Below are 23,838 nucleotides of genomic sequence, written 5' to 3'. Positions count from 1 at the left end.
GGCTTGTGATTAAGGCATTGTTTTTCAATTATCTAAAATTACCAAAAACAACAGAGTTCACACGATGTAGAAGCAAAAATGGGGACCAATAAAAAAGCATTGCATTTTTAGAATAATTTGTCTTGTATTATTTTGAAGGGTGTGCGAATATTTGAAATTTCACATACAAATAGAATATCTTTCTTATTCAAATTCAATTTAAAAACGCATAATAGGATTTTTCCTAATATTTGGCCACGGCTGAATATACACAGTTCAAGAAGCGAATATTCGGGAAAATTCAAATATTTGAAGCACAACATAACCTAACAGGTTATGCTGTGCTTCGTGGCTGCTGCATACTACCGTTCAGTGCAAATTTATGTTGTTCCCAGCAATTTGCTATGTTTTACAATAATCACCGTAAAAAACACATGACACTCGCATGACCTCTGTGCTCAGTTTCAGCCTGTCCAGCACCCCCATGCAACAGGGGTGGCTTCTTTATCACTAAGCTTCATTCTGCAGGTTTCATATACATCATATGCTGTACTTTCGCATTATATAAACAGATGCAATAAAATAACCACCAAGAATGTTACCTAAACAATGTTTAGACACATGAAAGAAGAAATGGCCATGTATGTGCATCACACTGCGTAAGGGAGAGGGTGCGGTATCAAAGGATAGATGTGCTGCAGCTTTATGACATGCAGTTTCATCAATTTGTTTTAAGGGGTGCTGACACCTTTTTTTCGAAAGATAGTTTACTCTGCCGTACAAACCTCCTGTATGCAGAGATGGCTCTGAGCAAGTATGAAGCTCAGCAAATGCGGATATTTTATGTTGGTATTAAAGTCAATTTTTCCATGGCACACATACAGACATCGACATCATAGTCGGATACAACTTTAAGGCAGGAGAGGCCCCGCCTAGACGACCGTAGCGCGGCAGCCGATCGCCTTCGCAACTAAAGAAATAGTCCCGCTCATGCACGCGCCACTGTTCTCTGAAGACGGAGCCACCGGCCGTCCCGCTCATGACGTCAGTCCCGAGTGCGCGCCCATTGGTGCAGACTTGTGTTCATCTGCCTTTGAGGAGGAAATGCCGTTGCCTTCTAAAGTTGTATCCGACCATAGCTTGACATCAGGCTACAGTGCTAATTCTGGTGACCTCAGGTACCAAAACTCCCAACATGGTCGCTTGTGCATCACCAAAACATTCAAAATGGCCACTTTTGAGTCACCAACCGAGCCACACGGTGCGGAGCGGCCGTGGAGACGTCACTATATATCGTGCGAGCACGTGACGAGAAGCTCATACCGTGTTGTGACGTCAGGGTACAGTAGGAACAGAAACTAGCTTTTAAAAACACACGGTAATTACTTTTTCAGGGTGTACTCGCACTTGGCACTACCTTTTCTAGGCTCTTGAAGGCTTGGCCTTTCATTTGACGCAAAAAAAAAAAAAAAAAAAAAAGACAACTGAAAATTTTCCTGACAGTACCCCTTTAAAAGAGTATTGAAAGCTATGGTCACTTCTCATTTTTAACTATGCACATACGGCCGAGGATAGGAAAGGGTTAGGTGGAGTGACGAAAGTAAGAAATTCGCAGTCATAAAATGCAATCAACTTGCACAGTGCAGGTGGATTGGAGATCACAGGGGGAGGCCTTCATCTTGCAGTGGGCATAAGGTATGCTGATGATGACATATTCCATTTTCGAAAACAGTTTCTTGCCTTATTTATATCCGAAAATTTCAGTATTTGCACACCCTTAGTTATTTTCTTTGCTCGAGCACGGCCGGACTAGAGTGGCGCGCGGACGCTCCTTCTTACGGCCTTCGTTACCGCTCCGGACACAATGGGAGAATTCCTCAGCGGTTAACGGCAGTGCCTACCGCGCAGTGACAAACACAGTGGCAGGGTCACGGCGACACCACGGGAATGCGGCGGGAGGTGGAAACAGCTGCACGCTGCAACACCACTCTTATGGCTAGAATGCATGCGGCGTTTTACCGGCGTCCGAGCGTCGAACTTTCGTCCAACAGCAAGCCCCCAATGCATGGTGCACAGCGAAGATCCTGTGAGGCAAGCATGCATTCGCTTTTGCTTTGCATGGGCGGCAGGGGCGAACACAACGGCAGGGTCGCAGCGACACCATGGCGATGCAGCAGCAGGTGGAAACAGCTGCACTGCGAAGGCCGTAAGAAGGAACGCCCACGCACCTCTCCAGTCCAGCCGTGGCTTGAGACAGCCAACCCTCCTCCCATCCCATCACCGCCTTTCGAGTGTGATTAGCGCTTAATAGCGTTTAGCAAGACTCACCGTGCATAATTTTTTTTTTACATTCTAAAAATAATTTCTCTGAGAAAGATTCTGAAACCCAGAGAATAGTTGAAATTAGAGGCTGAATAAAACTTCACATACCACTAACTTCCCATGAAACTGCCCAAAAAGAACTAAAGTTCCACAATGTATAAGGGTGACGTTTTGGTTTACGTACTATCCTTCCCAGTCAACAACCATATGTGTAGCAAACTAGCACCAAATTTTCTTCCAACCCAGACTGCTTAATCCACATTAGTTTCATCCCAGTTGTATACATAAAAGATGATGTACAACTTCCAATGCAACACCCTTCATACCAGCTCTCATAGCAAGTGCTCGGCTCTTTTGCAACATCTTTTGCAGGGATGCATTGGCCGAGTACCTGCAATGCAGTCTCCAAACCAATGTGACCCCGAGACACTCAGTGGATGCCCCACTTGCCATGCTAGAGTTCAAGATGCATACTGACCCTTTCTTTAGTCTCCATCTCATAGACTGCGATGCAAAAACACAAAACGGGTAACTAAAGAATGTGGGCTGGGCACATAAAAAAATAAACAGATTTCCATATTTCTGACCGATATTGGATCACATGCGTGACTGAACAAGAGCTGCAGAAGCCCAGAAAGCGAGATGTAAATTTTTGTGTTGAAACTGACTTGATGGGTGTTGATAGCATTTCAGAAACGCTTTGAAGTCTTACTACAGTCGTATAAATCAAAGAAGTGTGACAACTCTGCATACCATGTGTGGTATTTGAATCTAAAACAAAATCCAGGGGACGCTGCGAAGTTAGACAACACTGGCAAAGCTGGTGGGCTACGATAAGGCCCATGTGCAGATGGATTGTTGCTGTTGGAAATACTGCGGCTTCTAGATTGTGATGTCAAAACGCAATGTTTTGACGAAGGTGAGAGTGTCCTTGCTCCCGAGTACTTGATTTTGGTTGTCGCGAAAAACAAGGTTGACGACAACATAAATGTTGCACTGTTCATTACAGATCTGCAGGGTTGCAACAGCCAAAACAGGATTTGGAGCAACTTTTGTAGCAGCAATATGTTGCTTTTGGAGCACAAAAATCCAAATTTGGAGCAGCTTAAGGGGAAAAAAAAAAACTTTTGCACAGAACAGCAAATTTGGAGTGGTATAACAAAGATTGCTTACTTTTAGAAATGAAAAAAAAAAAAAAAAAGTACAGACCACTCAACATCAACTAACTCATGCACACAGCACGCGAGCACTGCTATTTCAATAAAAGCAGTGTGTTGAACGACTCAACGGTGCAAACGATGACAAAGTTTCCATTAGCATTCGCAGCGCCTGTCAAATCATCCAACAGGCGCTGCAAATAACTAATGTGGACCTACCAACCTGGCGACCTCGAAATTCAGATGATTCGTAAACAGGAGCGTGTGGGGGTGGCGAAAAAGCAAACTGGCATAAGTTTTTGTTTCGTAGGGCTGCAGAAGCGTCATACACAGCTCTGAATGACTGCCAGTAATTTTTTAGACATCAGCGATCATACTAGCATAGGTCGGCAAAAAAATGTGGAGCTCACCCAGACTCGCGAGTTACCAACATTTTCTTCAACCGGACTCCCTCGGACTCGTGGCTCGAGCTGAGCCCGAGTCGACTCGATTCCGTTAGCATATAATTAACTTTTTCGACCATGGTGTCAACGCTCTTTAACATCAATATCTTACATGATCAGTGCTCAATGTGGTGCCTTTTGATCTCGTGTCTTCAAACACGAGTCATCAGTGGTGCAATCCAGTAAGGACATTTTTACTAAAAGATGCTGCTAACATTTGTATCAAAAACTTCCGTGAAAGAATTTGTGGGTGGGGGGAGGTCAAGGCACACTCCTCCCCCTCCGTAACACATGCCTCTGGATCAATTAAAATTGAACTGGCGTATGAACGCTAGTACGCTGAAGTATGTGTTAGTAGACGTCAGTATAAAACAAAAGCCATCATAAGGCTGACAGTAATGCTGAAGGTGAGTAGATAGTGCAGAACTGATGTTTGGGTGAGTTGGATTCTGTTAAACAGAATCCAACTCTCCTGGTGAGAACAGCGCTAGTGTTCATGTCTCCTCTTCACCTCTGTCCTCGTATCTCGCTGAATCCACTCAATATGAGTAGATAGGACTATAGGTCGGCAAAAAATGTGAAGCTCACTCAAGAAATATTTTGTGCTTAGAATTCACTCGCACTCAGACTCACCAAAATTTTTCTCAACCGCACTCACTCGGATTCAAACTCTCAAAACTATAACTCAGCCGGACTCAGACTCATGACTCGATCAGAGTATGAGTGAAGTCAACCTATGCGTAGTAGCACATGTAATTATACGGCACGTGTATGCATCAGTCAGTAAGGAATAAAAACTTGGAGGGCGCTTGAGCTTCGTTTTCAAGAGCAGAACATGACAGCATAATCGGACCTTGCTCACATCACCTTCCCAATCGCTAGCCTCGCTTTGCTTTTCGGTAGACACCTAAACCGTGCCACAAGGAAAGCCAGTGTGGGCGCGCACCGGCACCTATATCCATGCATGCAGCGTGGCAGCAATTGGAAAACGTGCCCGTGGGCCCATTGCACCATCTCAGAGGTTTTCGGTCAAGCTGCTGAAGAACCTCCTGGATGTCCGTACCACCAACACTAAATGGTGTATATAAATAGCTCGCCGTTAGTATGCTAGAGCATGTGTGCGCAGTGGCCAAGCAATTAACTGCACCGTGCCACGAAGCAAGGGTTGCAGGTTTGAATCCCCAATCCCACTAGAACCGAAGATTTTTTAAATTTATTTGCATCCACCTCGAATTTTCGCTCACGGACAACGCAGATTTTTCGCACGCAACCAAAGACACCGTGATGACACTGGAATTTCTGTGAAACGAGCTCTTTAACGCTATCGCGTTAAAATGCACTGTGTCCCATGACAGCTAATACCAATATCCACTTCTAAATTTTGGTACACTTTTCCGCAAGGCACAGGTGTACTGAGGCAAAAGTGGCTTTAAAGTGTTCCTAACGCGATAGAACAAGGCCACGAATTTTTAGAACCACTGTCCTTTTTTTTCTTTTTTTTTTCCGCTTTGGGGTTAGGGTTTCTTTATCGGGTGGCTTATGGCCATATCCGCACAATCGGGATGTTTGCACAAAATTCGGGAGTCTCCTGGGCAAATCGGCAGCGTTGGCAGGCAGGCAAACGGCCAATGTTTCCACCGAATACACCAGCGAGATGATGTTTTTTACGTGGAGCTTCCGTTTTGATTTCAAATGTCTATGTAAAGCAGCACTGCAACCAGCTGAAAAAGGAAGTTGCCTAAAAACTTCCTTTTCCGCTGGTGCTTGGTGCTTTGTGGCGTGCTTGTCATCTTTGTAAGCTATCTTAGTTATACTGCTCCACAAAGGTGTGCTTTGTGTTGGGCGCCTGAAGCCCAACACAAAGCACGCCTACACCTTTTCTGTGCATCTAGAGTCTCGATTGGATTACACGATGATGCCGAAACTGCAGGTGGGCAACGTGGCCTCCATTTCTTGCTAGAATTAGCGCAACTGAGAAAATTGAGGCTAGTCGGTCATTTGGGCGCAAAGCGGTGAAATTTCACGAATTTCACGGTTTTGGTTCAGCTTGGCGCACAAATATGTCGTCACCCCTTGAGTAGCTGCGTCGACACTGCCGCGATCACCGTGCGTGATGCCACGTTGTTTCGCTTAAGAAAATGGTCAAACCAGCCGATGTTGCAGGCGAAATCAGTGTAGCCCACCGCTAAGTCTAGAGAATCGGCCTGCTCTGCCAATGTTGTGACTGGAAGGGGCTCCTCTCGCACGATGCAACCACACAATCAGCGCCGTTTTGACGTCCGGAAACTTCGAGCCTTGAATCCGCTTCTTTGATTAAGGCTACCTTTCTTTGCAGCATCAGTGACTTGCTTTGGTTTGGCGGAGTTATCCTCACATCGCACGGCCGACGAAAAAATCCGCGCGACGTGCCTTGCGTAAGATAAAATGCTGAAATTGCATCTTTGATGGTAAACAAAACGACATGTACGGCCCGTGCTATTTTGCAGAGTCTGCCTCCGTGCACATCTATAGCGCCACATGACGTGATACAGGATTGCTTGACAAAGTTGTTATGCTGCTAGGTTTCGACTTCACTTTCGGGAACAGTGTCCACTTCGTCGTAAGTGCGGCAGCCTCGCGCGAACCTCGTGAAACATACGACGTTTTGCCGCTAGTATTTTGTGAAACTTCAGCGGCGAAGTTTTTGTTCCAATCTCAGTCAAGATTTCGAGATAACCAAAAGTGGGCACTGAAATACTTTGAGATAAAGCGCAATAAATACATTGCACCTATGGGAAATCGTTTGGTACTATGGAAAATTTTGCAGATTTTTCAAGATATACGAGTTCGAGTTAACGAGTAACGTTTCAGGTTGGTGACTTATTACTTTATCCTGAATTGCCGAGAACAAACAACCATAGTCAAACTAATTTTGCCAATGCGGAGGTTGGTTATTTATGCCATTCTTCGTCAATCGCACAGAAAACGGAAACTTGTGAAAAGATACTATGCCATCTTTCTGCCTCACTAATGCGCATAGCGGAACACACAAAAGCTGCTTCACAATGACTTTTTTTTCTTTGGTGACGAGGAATCCACCCACCAGTACTGCTACTGCACGTGTGAAAGTGAATGTCATCTGCTACATGGACCTCAATAGCCAGTTTTGCGCTCTCCGCTAAGTGGCGTATTGGCTTAAATTATTCGCGAATATGTTGAGCTTACTTGCGGAAACAAATAGACTGCACAATCCATGCATACAATACCATCCACTAGTTGTGCTACTTGCTCCTTAGACTCATCTGTGCATACTGGACACCAACCTGGCTTGTGGAGACTGACATCACTAAAAAAAAAAAAAATTAATTAAAGGGTCATGTGCTGTACGCACCTCACAAAGTCTCACTTAAGCCTGGCAGAAAACACTTCCACATAAAAAGCTTGTCGCAGCATTACTCAGTCGGGCACACATGTCATGAAGTGACGGTTTAAATTTGCAACTATATCCAGTGGCACTATCACACACACCCTCCACATCGGTAGCTTTGGCTGCAGTAGCTGCAGAAAGTTGTCTGAGAGTATTTAGCGTACTAGAATATGGAATAGTGGTATGAGTGGTTGGCACAGTGCATGCTTTTCTGAAAGATGAAAATTATCGAGGGTGCTATGGCTGGTTGACAGGGTCTAATGTCCCGAAGTGACTTGGGCTATGGGAGGCCACATTGGAGGGCTCTGGGTAATTTCGACCACCCAAGGTTCTTTATGTACACTGACATCGCACAGTACACCGGCCTCTAGCATTTCGGTGGAGGCAAAACGTGTCCACCGGGATCGAGCCCACGTCTTTCAGGTGAGCAACCGAGCACTGTAACCACTAAGCCAGCATGGTGGCTTCAGGGGCGCAGTCTTTAAAATCCATTCCTGCACAGATGCCCACTGTGGCTGGAAAAATGAGATGTGTGGCCCAATCCACTAGGTAACGCATATCCTTTGCCACCATATGTCACCGCAGACCTAACGAGGAAAAGTTTACAATGAGCGCTGCAATTGCTCCCGGAAGCAGAGCTGCCAGTGGTCTGAAACTGCTGTGGTATGCCTTTTCGCACACCACCTGAGTGTAGCTTTAGTTGTACTGAGCCTCAGCTGGGGAGGGCTCCATTACAAGGGGTATGGAATGTGAAAGCTACTTCGATGGCAGAACAAGCACAGATTCTAGCACAAGCCTGACTGCAGGCTTCCCAACTTTTGCCATGGCCCTCACAATACAATAGAATGGGAGGTGGCAAGATTGATTATTGTGTGTTCCGTACCTAAACTAGGTGGAACTGATTATGCCATCTGATTTGCCACTTACATTTGTGGTTTTATTGATATTACTTTTTTCTTTTTTTGCACAGACTGGAAAGTCTCCCCTCACGTTAGAATTAAGTGAACATGGTATTCGCAGTCAAGAAAATTCGTGAGACCAAGCCCATTGTTACCATCCTGCACAGAGAGCCTTGCTAAAGGGCATGGTTTCGCTACAAATCAGACTATGAACATTTTGCACTCTATCATTGTCGCAGATTTACATATAGGGCACCAGTGGCGTACCAAATCGTTCGCGAGTGGGGGGGGGGGGGGGGCTGGCTGGCTGGCGTCGCTCACTCTGTCCGTCATATTAAATCTACACAAAGAGATTGTACAGGTTGGGCCTCTATACCACAACAACACAGCAGTGTTTAATTTTATCGCCAAGTTTCATAAGTACAGCCATCTTTAGCCTGTTCTTCATCTGAGCATTCCCCATCTGCAAACTTCACACTCTCAGTCTGGCGTAGTAAATACGGCGAGATTGAAGAATCTGCACATGTGGCTGACAAAGCATGGTACTTCGCAGAAATATTCAGAATAAGCCAGTGCCAATTTTTTTACTGTTAGAGACCTCTAATATAAATTCTTTCTAAAGAAAAAGAACAAGTTCAGTCAATTAATATTTATAGAAACCACATTGAGCTGGTTGTGTATACTATAACATTGTAAATAACTACGAATTTATATGCTAGGTGTCGTTCCTTGCCCTCCTACTTTTCCCAGCTTGGGTGGGGAGTGAACGGGAAAGCGGTGAAGTGGCTCTTTACTGCTCCACTCCGGCTACTCCAAGTAAATTAAATTGCCTACGTAATTCTGTTCAAGCTCAAATATTCTTTGAAAAAATGTGGGCGATTATAACGTTAAACTGCCCCGCATTGTTTCCTTCCGTATAGGTCGTTAGCTGTTAATGATTGGTCGAAATTTTCTGGGTCATGCTCACAGCACCTGCTCGTAACACGACGCAACAAATGATGCGCAAGTGATCCACTGCGTAATTACCACTTATGCATGACTACGTTAAAAAAATACTCTTTTCAATACGGCGTACTGTTTGACATTGGCTCTTCGCTGTTCACCAAAATTTTTTGGTGTGCCATAAAATTGCCTCCTTGTTACGCGACATCACAAGTCGGCGAAAACTCGCGGCGTTAAAACGAAGTGTGCACAATAAGCAGCACATTACTGTGCTGAATAATAACTAAATCTTTTTTTTGGAATAGCCAGACAGTGTCTCATTTTTAACGTAATTCAAGAAGGCTGCCCACCAACCACTTTGGCAGCAGCTACTTATAGCAGTGGGCGAGATGGATTCATATGTGTATAACAGATACTTTCACTTGTAGTATTAACGACGTTGATCTGTTTTTCCGCGTATAGAACTCTCTGAACTCATCGTTGCTGACAGAGAGGTAGAGAGAGAAATAAACTATAAGTCCAGAAAACCATGGACGCTGATCATCTCCCTTGTGAGGTATAGATCAAGCTACAGGGCAAACTTGAAAGCTGGGCTTTTCAATGTGCTGAGTCCACTGCCTTGTTACAAGCCGCCGCGACCGCTCCAGGCTACCGTATGATAAGCAACTTGTGAAGCAGGCTATCGGAGACTAAAGTGGGAATCTTTTTTAGCTCTCCTGGATCGGCACAACCAAAATACTCGACACTTCTGCACACTCATCAGCTCACAGCAGCTTGGATATGAAACAGTGGCGATGCTATTCGTTTTGAAAGAAACAAAATTTCCTGAAATAGGAGAGCGTTTGATCGGGCTATAAAACATTTACTGGTTCCCGTCCATACTTGAGTCGCCGATTACTTAAATTTCAGGCCAGGCCAAACAAAAAATCATGACAGATAGCTGTAATCTTGTAGAGACCCTGCTGAGCGATAGCCTCCTCTGCAATGCTTGAGCACAAGGCGCGAAAGCGTGGAATAGGCAGCCCCGCACTGCAGAGAGCCTACAATGCGTGGCCACGACACAGGGAGGATCGTCACAGCAGAATTGTAGGAAACTTATTTTACATAATGACGTTATTGCTACGTTCAAGTAAAACTTTGCCTCACTTGTTACTTTCCCAGTCTGCAGCAGACAACGACCACTGTCGAAAGTGAGGGGGGGGGGGCTAGCGCCCTCCATGCCTCCCCCCCCCCCCCCCCCCCCGGTAGATACGCCTATGTAGGGCACATAATTAGGTGAATAAAGTCTAACTTGTTTCAGATGAGCCCGAAAATGCCGCGAGAAGTGGTTCTCTATGCAATCACCCTTCAAAACGTGAGCAAATTAACGACCAAGTAGTCTTTTTTTTTTTTCGCAAGTTTTAGTACAAAGTGCTAACAGCCCCTTCAGTGCCCAAATTAAGCCTTTTCACTTTCAAGTAACCCCCACTGCGTGCTTACGAGTAAACTAAGTTAGCCTTTGTAATAAATCTGCTCTACCAGGAGAATGCCTGTGAAGAAATTCTCCGAGACGTCTTCAAAATATCCACTCGTCATAATGGCTTTTAAAGCTACGCATCAGTTGCGCCAGGCTTATCGCGCTGCCGGGGAGCTGTGTTGCTTCGGCCGGAGAAGTACGCTACTCAAAAGGTTGAATGTCATCACTATTCCTTATCAGAAACTATGAGGGCAGTATGCCTTGCGCATACTGCCCTCATACTGACTGGCTGCATGAAGATAGACATCTGGGGCCGTATTCTCAAAAGGCGACAATCGCAAAAGTATCGCCTTTGGTGTGCGCTGATTGGCTATTGACCAAAACAGGAAAAGTGAGGGCGCCATCTAGTATGTCCGTCGACGTAACGGTGCTCTACGACGCTCCTGCAGTGCCTGGAATAAACGAACACACCTTATCACCGTCAGTTGGTGGTGAAGACTAGCATTTCAGTGACGTAGGCGGTAGCTTCTCGTATTCGATCCTCGGTGGATGTACGCAGCTTTTTTTGCGCTGAAGCTTTCAGCGAGCATTACCTTGGGATGTTATCAGTACTCGTTCTTTGCCAGCGCCTGTTTTTTCGTGGTTTGAATGTCCCAGGAACATGAACCGTGCGTTGCTCGCGTGGCTTATTGCGAGCCGGCAACATGCTGAGATGTTGAGACGATATTGCTGCGGCGGCACACTACAGCTGAACTCTCCGAGTACGCCGTGTTAAACTCTCAACGAAAATACATTTCACGCAAAGCTGCATGCTTTAAATATTATACTGTGCATTAAACAATTGCACAAAAAAACATTGAAAGCACTTTCAACACGTCCTATATTTGAAGTAGCCACAGCCAAGCCTGGCCACTGCGTAGAAGCCAGCATATGCTCGAAAACGCCGCACTCCGGTCGCTCTGCGCTTGTACGGTACGCTCACTCCTGTGTTGCGAGACCTTCGTAATACCAACGGTCAGTGCAACAATGACGTCACAGGCAAGTGTTTCTTCAGTTACTGAACGCATCAGATTCTACATCACCAAACGCAATACTATGGCCTTTTGCGATCGTTTGAGAATATGGGCCCTGCGATAGCAACTCTTGAGGGGCAGTTGCCATGAAGGGGTGCACAGTGAACTCCTGTCATGAGCCACTATCACCAACTATCCTTAACTCTTGTGACCGTGGGAAAATTGGCCACATCTTGTGTGTTTTCGTAATTATTTTTTTCGTATGAATAATGTGATAGACACAGTGTAATATTATATATCAATATGAAGCTAAGTGATTGCACTTTTTAATGGTATTAGATTGAAAAATTCATTATGAAGTATTTATACGCAAGAATATGAAAAACTAGATTTATTGATCATTGTGTAGAACATTTTTAATGTCATGCTCCCAACATGAAAAAAAAAAAAAGGTATCCTAAAGCATGGCTTCAGCGCACACAATAAAAACATTCTAAGCTTGTAAGCTACAAAAGAGTTCACATTTCAATGTCTGACATTATCGAAATTGGTGGAACTATATGTCTGAAAAATCTAAGATGTAAAAAAAATTTTTTTCTAAGGTTGGTGTGCTATTGGCAGTGATGCTACCGAGGACTTCTGATTTGGAGCAATTTTTCAAGCAGCAAAATTTGTTTTGGAGCACTTTGGAGCAGCAAAATTTTCATCTTGGAGCACTTTGGAGCAGATAATTTTGCATCTGGGAGCACTTTGGACTGCCCCGTACATTGACCCTTGCGATAGCAATTATATGGACACTCTCGACGGATTTTTGCCGTCGCCGTTGCCGTAATTTTCCGTATAAAGTCCAAATTAATAACATCACCACGCGCATTCTAGCCGCGGGTAAAAGCTCGCGAGCGCTGGCGACGAACGCGGCTGAAGCGGAGATTAAACTAGCCGGCCGTCTGTCTCCGCCGCATGGACAGCGCACGAGATAACACCTTCCCGCGTGCGGGCCTGCCGTCGATTGCTCATCAAACAGAGAGGAAACGCCCCGCCCGTCTTTCGTAAGGAGCATGAAGGGACGCCAGGGAGCGGAAAGGGGGGGGGCGCATCGTTCGAAGGGCGCAGTCGCTTGCGCGCGCGCGCTACCTCGAGGCATCAGGAGACTGCTCGTAAACTTGCTGTGCTCTCAACGCTTACTTCGCGTTTAGAGAACTCAGAGCAAGAAAACGCTTCGGTTCCTGGAGGGGCCATATTCCCTTAAACCAGCGTTTTGTTGAGTTACGCGAGATCGGATCCAAAAGAGTTAGCTGCTAGTCTTACTTCGTTTCACAATACAATTTTTTGGTATCGCATTCACTGCTTCGCTCTTAAGCGAAACTGAGTTTTTTTAACCGTTAGCTATTGACCCCCGAAAGCGAGGGGCGGACGTGTAACATGGCGTAGCCGCTTCACTGTGGGCCGTCAGCGACGGGCCCGCTACTGACAGCTGCGCATTTGCGGCTGCTCCGACCAGGAGATATGATTTTACTAATGAGATGACATTTTAAAAAAAGCAAGCAAGAAATTCGAACTGGAACCCTAGCACGTGAGCTTGAAAGGGCATCCTTTTAGGGCGTATTTACCGCAGAGTGATTACAAACTCGGACGTGCTGGCGGAAGGAATTACAAAAGAGCTGTTCTGGATGAAGGTCCATGGATAAAGTATATCTGAGGAAAAGTGTCAACGCGTTTCCACCGTTCACGTGCTCTTCCATAAACGCGAAGCAAGGAAAATTCGATATTGTCCCATATATCTACTGCGAGCGATCCCAGATTTCATTCCGCGATGTCCGGAAACAGAAGTGACAGACATTTTAGCGGCACTCATGTAGTTATTACTGAACATTGCTTTCCTTACGTGCCGTGCGACGCTTGAAACGAGCTATCAGCAGCGTTTCTGGAACAGACGACGTCCGCCGATGAATCGCCGTCGCACTTTCTCGCTACCGATAGGCGTAGACGTCACGAGCCTCTGCGGAGAGCGCGTTTTGCTGTCGAGCAGACTTGCAGAACAGAAGCTGCGTCGGCACCGTGCATGGCATCGTGGCTTACTCGGAACGCACGCGCGAGCGCTATTTATTCAGCGGAATAATTCTTGGTCCATGATTGCGACTTTATTGGCAGCCCCAAGATCGAGTTGCACATGTTCTGACGCGCCGGCGGTGCGATTGCCGGTGATAGACGCCCCCGAACCCGTGACTTTGGCGCAGTTTGGCGCAAATTTCGTCGATATTATCAGGATGGCGCAGTAAATACAATTTGGCGCACTTTGGCGCAGTTGGCGCAGGAGTGGAATCACTGTATTGGGCAAAACAGGCGTTTCTTGTCCTCTTAGCACCTTTGTATTTTGTCCACTTCGTCAATCGGTATGGCTTGTTCTGAATGTACTTGTTTTGGGGAGGTGTAGTCGTGGAATCTCAACGACGCCCATATAGTTCAACAGGCAAATGAAATTCACCATCTCTGCGGTCGTGACCATTTCCCAAGAACCATCATCTTTGGCATAAGACTGCTTCTACAGGATTTGCAATCACACACACTCATTTATGTTAACACAAATCCTCTTTATTACCTCCACTGTGAAAAAGAAGCCCAAAACGCAGATTTTACATGTGACACATACCGCTTCACTGTGCATCACTACTCCGACGTCACGGCCGGGTAGCCTTCTTGGGCTGAACATTACTCTCTACTGGTTGAAGGTTATGTCACCAAATTTTTACCATATACTGTTGAGACATAATAAAAGATATAGTGCCAACATCCTCACGACATTTTAATTGGTGTAAAGAATAGATGTGCCAGAAAGCGTAACGTATTGATCAACACCCGACTAGGATTCGGGCTCGTTCTATGGTTTTTTTTTATCATCCGAACTATATTTCCATGACTTGACATCAGCCTCAGTCACTTCTGCTAGAAACAGCATAAAAATCGCTTGCAGATGCAACAGAATTCTCCAACGAACAACCTTTCTGAGAGGGTCTCACTACCGTTTCGTCTGCCATTTTCGCGAACAAACCAAGCGATCTGCTATCTTAGAGTAGCTGTAAAAGATCGCGGCTGCTTAGGAAAAAAACTAACTACGCAAGAAACGAAACATTACTGCTTACAGAATGTGCTAGACAGTGCAACTGGTTGATAAGAGCATCCGTATTTTTGAATTCTCGCACGGCGCATTTGGGTCACCGGTGACCCACGCTCTATAGGCGTGGCCACAAAAGAGTTAAAGCAATGACACAGCAAATATCACCTAAAGTACCCACTAAAGTGCCCCTTTTTTTGCCAATGCGTGGAAAATATTCCAGCTTTCTCGCATGACCGTCCAATAGCGCGGAGTCTGGCGCGGTGGCCACGCCAAGGAGCCCTGCAAAACTTCATTCAACGGCTGACAGAGAGGAATGACACACATGTTGGCTTTCTGCTATACATTACCTGTGCATCTGTAGTGCTTTCTGCTACAGAGCAAAAACTACCACAGTTTCACTGAAACACAATAGTGCTGCGTGCAGCTGATAATTCTTGGCTAGTTGCGTGCAGTGCATCAGCTACTCTGCTCACGCTGTCACTGCAGGGCTGCTTGCTGTACTGTACATGCACAATGTCGACCGCGGGAGGGGGGTGGGGAGTACTGCGATAGCAATTATATGTACACTGTCTGTACAGAGTCCAAACCGATAACATCGCTTACGCATCGTCTATTTCACGTGCGGTGAAAGCGCGCTAGCGCTCGGGACGAACGCGGTTGAAGCAGAGATGAAACGACCCGACCGTCACCTTCGCGCGAAGGGCACATGCGATGACATTGCTCCGCATGCGAGGCCTGTCGTCGCTTGTTTACCAGTTATTTCGTCGGGCAAGGGACCATAAGGGGCGCCGTTGAGACGGGGACGGTCGCGAGCGCTGGCGAACGCGCTATCTCGACAGACATCGGTAACGGCTACCCTTTTAAGTGCTGGGCTTCCACTTAAAGCAGTAGTGACACAAAATTTTGAAGGCGAGATAACTTGTGGGATAGATTTGTGTGTACACAAACGCATCATCTGTGTGTGCGTGTATACAAACGCATCATCGATGCCGTCGACAGTCCAGCATCAGTGTGCCGGACTGTCGCCGAGCTCACCAGAGTGAGTGAGTAAGTTAAGCTTATCGAGGCTGAAGCTCTGCGGGCCCCACTTGCCTCCCCGAAGCGCAAGAAATTGAATTCCTCGGGCCAAACTGAGAAGTGCATCACCGGCAAGACGCGGCTGCAGCGCTATGACACGTTTACGTTGGCAGCACTGCGGCGCAAAGTGCACAGCTACTTCATGCGCAATGAAACTGAGTTGAACCTTTCTACCACCATTAAAAAAAAAAAAGAAGATGAATCCTTTCTACTACGTGGCCAGACAACTTTGCTCATGTGGCCAGACAAAGCACTGGACGCGCGGGGCAAAACTGGATTTCCGGGAGATTTTCCTATGACCCGTACAACCGGGAGAAACGTTCAAAATCCGGGAGTCTCCCGGGTGATCCGGGAGACATGGCAGGTATGAGAATTAGTTTTCACCGTTCTCCAGGAGCAAAGTGACAATGAGCCATCAAACACCCACATGCCAACAATGAGCATCAAACACCCACATGCCAAAGACATCCGATCCACACCGAAGAGTCTCAGGCGTTTTGAAAGAAATGACTGCCTTGGTCAAAAACAAGACTACTTCAGCTCGAGCCAGTGCTAACCAATCAGCAGGGCACGAGCAGGAGTCACACTCTGCCCATGAATTCTCTTGCTCTGGGCTCAATAACCACACAACATGTAGCGGCACTGCTCCTGCAGGTCAGGGGAGGTCATTTGATCTGAGTATTGTAAGGCCACTAGTTCTAAATAGGTTCAGATATGTAACCAAGCTTACCTGTCAGTGCCGTTCCAGCAGCACTCAAACTTGTCAAAAATGCAGTCATTCTCGTAGAGGCTGCAAAGCTTGGTGCGCAGATACTCATGCACATTGTAGCACTCCACTGGCTTATTGTCCATGTTTAAGTCCCACACTTTAACAGTTAAATAGTCCCTGGAGATCATGTAGCGGCCGTTGTTGCTGAATTTCACGTCCGAGATACTGGAGATGATCTCGGAGAAGAAGCTGCGGTTGGTTGGATCCTCTGGCTCTTCAAACACTGCCGAATGTAAAGACTTGTGTCACTCTCTCTCTCTAGACAGAAAGCTGAGAACTTACGTTTGGCATGCTGATCACAAAGCGCTGCTGCCCTCATGTCACACAGCCGGATTGTGCCTTTGCTGCTACTATAAACAAACATATGACACTGAGTTGGATGGAATTCTGCTGCAGTTATTACTTCTGTCAGCTCCTCCATATTTGTCGGTTTGATGTCTACAATATCTGAAGGACAATGGTCAAGGAAGGTTCACGCCCCTGGTACACTTCTGGTGAACACAGTAAAACCGCACATGAAAGCCAATTCATGTATACGCACATAAAAAAGAGAACAAACATTACCCTGTAAAGTAAGCATGCCATGTCAGCAATAAGAGTGAGCACTACTGAACAGGTTTAGACTGCGAAGGCATCTTTAGGTGAATGTGCACAAATATGTAGGTGAATTCATGCATTGCAAAAACGTTTTGGATATTCAAGCAAGCATTCAACCCCCTAAGGACTACTAGCATTCTTTAAAGCAGCAATGCAATGGTGAAACTTAATCACTGTTCCGGCATATATACAGTGCAGGCTGTATATACAAGGTTACCCCATTACTTCAGTGACCTTCACAAGTATGTGGGACAGAGCAACAAGGATACTGAAGCTTTGGTCAGTTATTTCCAGATGCCAGAGGTTTATGCGAAGGTCATCTGCAGAGAGGTACGTTTCCTGGTCGCTGTTGACAGAGATTGAGTTGATGTGGTAGGTATGTGCATTGGCAAAGATCCGCCGTGGTGTTGCCTCGACCAAAAGATCCATGGGCTGTATCGTAGGCACCCGCAACGCTGTCATACCACCCACTTCTGTTCGCGAGCTGTAGCCGTCTATGCGCTTGTCCCGTTCAGACACTTTCCACAACTTGATCGTTTTGTCATTAGTTGAAAGCAGAAAGTGTGCTTGGTTCTTACGGCGTAGCCACCGGATTTTGTTGATCTTCTCCTCAATCTCAAGACTCTTGAGGTAGTCAAACTCTGGCTCGTGGCTTTGAAACGTACTGTACACATTGTATTCCCCTCTCCTAGGCTGGCTTTGCCGTGACTGAAACAAAAGAAAAAGAAAGAGTCATGCTGGACTCCACATTTCATAATGCTGAACATGTAACAACCACTAAGCTACAGTCAGCCGGTGCAGTATTCCCAACACATAAGCATAAGAATGTTACAAAACCAGAAGTGAGGCAAGCAGACGTGGATGCCAGAGGGTCAATATCTGGGGTTTAACGTCCCAAAACCAAGATATGATCATGAGAGACGCCGTAGTGGAGGGCTCCGGAAATTTTGACCACCTGGGGTTCTTTCACGTGCACCTAAATCTAAGTACACGGGCCTCAAACATTTTCGCCTCCATCGAAAATGCAGCCGCCACGGCCGGGATTCGATCCCGCGACCTTCAGGTCAGCAGTCGAGCGCCATAACCACTTGACCACCGTGGCGGGGGTGGACGCCAGAGGGGGGAAACTAACACAAACACTCCACTTCTGCCCATGGCTGCACACCAAAACATTTGTTCTAGCGAACTATCAACTTTCTCTGCCCAATGTTACGAATCAATACGAGCTGGTTTAAGAGGCTGCTTTTACTATGTAGAGCATTGTTGCCATATGTGTAAGCTATTCCACAGACTGCCATGGCAGAGTACTACACATGCCTGAGTAACTCAGAAAACCACGTGTGTGCCAACTTGCAAAGAAATGGTGTAGGAACCACATTGTTTCAAGGCCATTGAAAAATGCTTAAAACTAAGTAATAAAATAGATGTTACCACTGGGAGGAAAAATCATCTCTGGACTGTTGCATGCGCCAAAGCATTATGTGATGCTTCGGGACTTGTGGCAGCATCCAGGGACCTCTAATTGAAACAAAATTCAATTCACTATGATATTATGGTGGTAAGAATATTATGTCTATTTGCTGGGTTACACAGCAAATGAAAACTACAGTTCAGTTGGCTGTCATAAAATTGAACCCCTCTGTTCTCTTCTGTGATGAATGGGTATTGATGTCGGTCTAAAACCTAATAAATTAAAGCAGCTCCCTGCCAAATAACCCCATACTATTATGTGTTGTGCAGTCACAGCTGCACGACAAGCGGCTCGCAAGCATTTTTTTCTTTTTTGTGGCTCGCAAGGCTGAATTCAGACTTCCTAAATGTGTTTGTGCTAGAACCGGAGCTTGGTCATACAATGATAAACAATTTCGACAACATCAATTGTTGGCAGTGCCAGGAACATCAGGGTGAAGAAGCAAAATTTGGGATTTGAACCAGGTTTTTATGTAAACCGGTAATTCTGTTCCATGATCTTCAATAATTCACACTCGTGTCTCGGGCTTATCCATGCGATTCCAATACCGCATGCATCACACATGTCAGACTGCATGGTCAGTCTCACATGGCTTGGCTACAGCACTAAGAAATGCAAGAGTTGCAAGTAGTCATCATAGGTCGGCAAAAAATGTAGAGCTCACTCGGACTAACTCATGGAATATATTTTGCCCTTAGGGCTCACTCGGACTCAGACTCACCAAAATTTTCCTCAACCGACTCACTCAGACTCGCGACTTGATCTGAGTCTGAGTCAACTCATGAGTCTGTTAGCGTATAATTAGATTTTTCTATCAGGATGTCAATGCACTTAAACTCGAATATCTCACATAATCGGTGCTCTACGATACTCATTTTTATCTCATACCTTCACATACGAGTTATCAATAATTGCAAGCTAGTCAGGACATTTGTATTGAAAGATATAACTCGCATGTGATATTTTTATCATGAACTTCCTTTGAAAACTTTCGCAAGAGGGGATCAAGGCCCGCCTATGATCAATAAATATTGAGCTGGCGTATGAACACTAGTGTGTTGAAGTATCTGCGAGTAGAAGTGAGTATCAATGTGAGCAGTCATAAGACTGATAGTAATGCTAAAGTTGAGTCGTTATCACCATAGGTCGGCAAAGAAATTTGGAGCTCACTGAAGAGATATATTGTGTGCTTAGGGCTCACTTGAACTAAGACTCATGGCTTGATCTGAGTGAGGCAACTCATGAGTGAGTTTACAGACTTACGGTAGTCATACACTAAGAGGCATGAGTTTAGAAAGAACCACGGTGCTGTGGGCTTGTCCATGCTCAAAATAATTTGAAATGCACTTTCATCAGCGTAAGTGCAATTTTGGCCAATCATGCAAAGGCAATCGGTTTGTTTTCTGGACAGGAGATTGCACTCCATGGTCTGCCATCTTGCTTATGGCAGTGTTTTGCTTTACAACTCTCTCATCTAGTTTTTTTGAAGGTTGACTATTTGACCATTGGCTGTTTGCCTATCACACCATAGGCAAACAGTCAATTCAACACTATAAAGCAGACATTTCGGGACAACTTGGTGTCTGGGGGAGCCAAAGCAGGGCAAAATGCCATCCCCAAAAGCAAGCTGTTGTTCAGCAGGGCCACGACAGTAAAAGCTGGACGTATCCCACCTAAATCGGTACACCTGGTTACCTTACACATGGATCATTTGAGACTGGATACACTGGTTTTGCTGTTCTTGTCATGCAGCACTAACGGCAACATTTACATGGATATGGCAGAAAATATTTAGAGTAACATATTCACTCCATGCTACGATTTATATAAATGCCCACTGATGTCCAGCATGGTGTGCCGTTCGTGCTTTCTTAGAAGCATGGGTTGTTGGGCGAACTAGAAATTCACTATGAAATAAAGAAATTTAAAAACAAGGAGGGGGAATGTGGGGGGAAACAAGATACAAGGTGGTGACAACATGAGCCTTTCATTGCCACCTTGTCCCCCCGCTTTTCCTTGAGAAAAGGGGGGAAAGGGTGGGGATGGTGGGGGGGCTTCGTCTCACAATTACCTAATTCTCTATAAATCTGCTCTTCTGATCATGCAAAGTTCAAAATAAAGTCCCCACTTGTGAGCATACTGTAACTAAGCAGTTGAGCATGCATACTACAAGACATTGGTTCTTTATAATTCAACATAACCCTTGAGCAAGCTTTGTGCCACAATGGTATGAGCACTAATGAAATTACGTGCAGTCAAAACAATTGTACAACAGGAATGCATCAGAGCATTTACTAGCAACCAAAGAAGAAAAGTGGCCGTTTGGCAGCACCGAAACAGACTACATTTGCAACTTTTTTGATAATGATAGCATTCTTTAGGTATCAGGTTGCTTTATGGCTGATGCAGCATCAATACATGGCTTGCACGTGACGTCACCATTGCTGCGGTCCTACTGCGGCGGCCATATTGGTGAACAGCCGCACGTACCAGCCATACGACGACTACAATGTTCAGTACGACTAGCCACCCTAGTACGACGGAACCACATTCCCACGGTCATTTTCTTTTTCGCGAGCCGTTTCTCGTGCATCATGCCGCCGGTTAGCACAAGGCAGCCGTTAAATGCGGCGTACTATTCAGAACTGATAGGGCAAGCGTGTTCTCGCTATGAGGAAGAGGTGCGGTTGTGCGACGGAGTGGATCCCTACACGCTTCGACTCTGAACGGACACGACATCGAACATCTCCGTCTTCCCAGACATGTCGCAGGTACGGGGACATCGTGGACTATTTGGTTTTCAGCACTGACCTGGTTACTCTGGGCGAAATAAAGGCGTACAAATCAGTGGAACCGTACGACTACTTTACGAGCGGCTGGGTAAAGAGCCTGTCTGAAAACGAGCTTCGCGACCGTAAATTTGATCATGCTTGCAAGGTAAGTTGAATGGTTCATGAAAATGGCCCCTTCGCCAGCTCCGAGCTATGAAACAGCGATGCACGAACGCTGCTAAATCAACAAGTGCTAATGTTTGCGCTTAGTTCTCGTGCGAGTGCACCGAGGTGCACACGCCGCAGCGCGTTTTTCGATCGCTCATCTCCTGTGCTGTCCAGTTTGTCATAAACATAGAGGGATGTAGTACGTGTGCGTGAACGTAGTGCTGATGGTTTAGTCACTGCATGCGGACCGTCATCAGGAGCGAACCGCATTCGGCTTCATCAACACGCATTGGCCTGTGCTCGGCGCCGTTCGGCCTCCGCTTGCCATTTTTCATGACGCCGTTTTTTCGTGCACTCATGTCGTGCAGCGCCTGCATGCTTGCAGCTGTAGCCGAGCCGTAGAGACGGCGGCGCCCAGTCTGGGTTCGTCTCGTCGAACAACGCGGACGGCTTTCCTACGAACGCAAGATAATCCATGCTAATCAGTGTCTTCATACCTCCTCTCTTTTTCGCTTATATGCTACGAAGTGCGCTCCACACACACAAACGTTGGGGTTTTGTTCGTCGAAATTTGCACGCCTTCTGCGCTCCAGCCAGGTCCTCCGACGGTTCGCGCTGAGCATTTTCGTACGCTCGCACTGACCTTCAGAAACCTCTCGTATTCGAAAGGAGCTCATACTAATGGGCTGCTTCTTTCTTCCGCAGCTGTCGCTACGATTAGAGCAGCCTACAATTGCGCATATAACCATAGTAGAGGAAGAAACTCGCAGGTGCGACTAAGCAGCGCTGAACAAGGTCTAACCACTGTTCACCAATATGGCCGACTCGCTCCCAGCAGAGACGTCAAGTGACGTAGGTGCAAGCCATGTATTAAAGGAGGCCTTCATTCTTGTGCACCTTGCACATGGCTTGGCCCATTTTCCCATTAAAATGCTGTTTTGGAAAACGATGGTGCAAAGGACTGCTCTTTGTGCAACTTCACTTGGCTGTTACAACCCTTGATATCGTTTCCTTGCCACAATTTGGTACAGACAGTCTCACATTCAACCAAAAACAGCACAAGTAAAGCTGCACTTTGCAATAATAATAATAAAAAAAGAGCGAGAGAGTTCTAATGCAAGTATTTTTTGTATTGCAGTAAACAAAACTTTTATTATGAAGGGAGAGAAAGAAGGCTACATTGAACACTAGTGCTTGAATTCCTTATTTTGATATACATTTCTCATGCTGACCATATAAAAAAAAAATGCTCTTCCATCAAGTTTTTCTTGCATGAACAATTTTAAGCAATTCATTGGCAGCATGAGTAGTGTTAGTAGGCAGCACTGCCTTCCGCCGTGGATCTCTTACAAAACACTACTTGTTAAAAAGGTGTTAAAACAACGAAAGTATCAAAGCTTTTGAGCCTTCCCTGAAATGTGACCTAGGCAAATGTACTGCATGAAAAACGAGGAAAACTGCAACTGGACAGATCCATATGTCATTGTCCACAAAGAAGCACACAAGCAGCTACTCGAGCATCTATAACAGACAAGGAAATGTGCAGCTGGAAAGTTGGCAACAGGCCTCTACAACCTCTCTAAACCCCGTGCTTGACAAAACATGCCCTATACCATGCCAAACACAAAAGCACAAGGCAGCAAGAAGGCTATCACTCAACCCAAGGCTGTAAGCATCAGCTGGAACAAGCATAATATTATCAACCTGGTCCACTTCGTAGCATAGCTGGTTAATGTTCCTTGAACTAAGGAAAATAACAGATCTGCAATACACTCAAGCTCTACTGCATATAAGAGGGTGCAAAGTGTCAATATCTTGCATACCCCAGCATTAGACGTGATAAACGCCTTCCTAATATACTCCAGTACATAAAATATTTTATGTGAAAATAACACAGCAGATGAATAAGCAATGAAGCTATTCTGCTAGCATCACGGTAGATGAACACTTAATTAACGCTATGTGCTCCAATAGGCTTCAAGCGACAACAAGGCCACTATTTTGTAGCAATGCATTATGCTGATCTCTATACCAGCCTTGCCCACCACTCAACGCCAGCTGATCCCGTTGATAATGTGAGCGGACCATCGCACTGACCACCAGCCAAACAAAAAAAAGTATGAAAAGGCTTTAGCATAAAAAATGACATCACTATAAAATACCAGCCTCGCCAAGCAACAATCAGCACCCTTCTTAAGCATAGTTTTAGTCGAAATTTTCAGAATCGCACTGTACGTGACAAGTTCCGTGTGG

The 23,838-nt window shown here is 45.7% G+C and overlaps 1 protein-coding gene across 6 annotated transcripts in view; it reads right to left on the bottom strand.

Moving 5' to 3' along the window:
• LOC119379066 (protein phosphatase PP2A 55 kDa regulatory subunit) overlaps window positions 1–23,838 on the bottom strand; it is a 55,390-nt gene that overhangs the window by 7,790 nt on the left and 23,762 nt on the right. For all 6 annotated transcript variants that reach the window (XM_037648221.2, XM_037648223.2, XM_037648219.1 and 3 more), the window contains exons 4-6: window positions 17,445–17,883; window positions 16,861–17,025; window positions 16,540–16,801 (exon numbers count right to left, since the gene is read on the bottom strand). In XM_037648221.2, coding sequence (XP_037504149.1) covers window positions 16,540–16,801; window positions 16,861–17,025; window positions 17,445–17,883 — 866 coding nt within the window. The remainder of the gene's footprint in view (window positions 1–16,539; window positions 16,802–16,860; window positions 17,026–17,444; window positions 17,884–23,838) is intronic.

The sequence above is a fragment of the Rhipicephalus sanguineus genome, chromosome 1 (genome assembly GCF_013339695.2).
Source record: "Rhipicephalus sanguineus isolate Rsan-2018 chromosome 1, BIME_Rsan_1.4, whole genome shotgun sequence".
Classification (NCBI taxonomy): domain Eukaryota; kingdom Metazoa; phylum Arthropoda; class Arachnida; order Ixodida; family Ixodidae; genus Rhipicephalus; species Rhipicephalus sanguineus.
The sequence above is the reverse complement of the archived record's forward strand: the minus strand, read 5'-3'. Positions and strand labels throughout refer to the sequence as shown.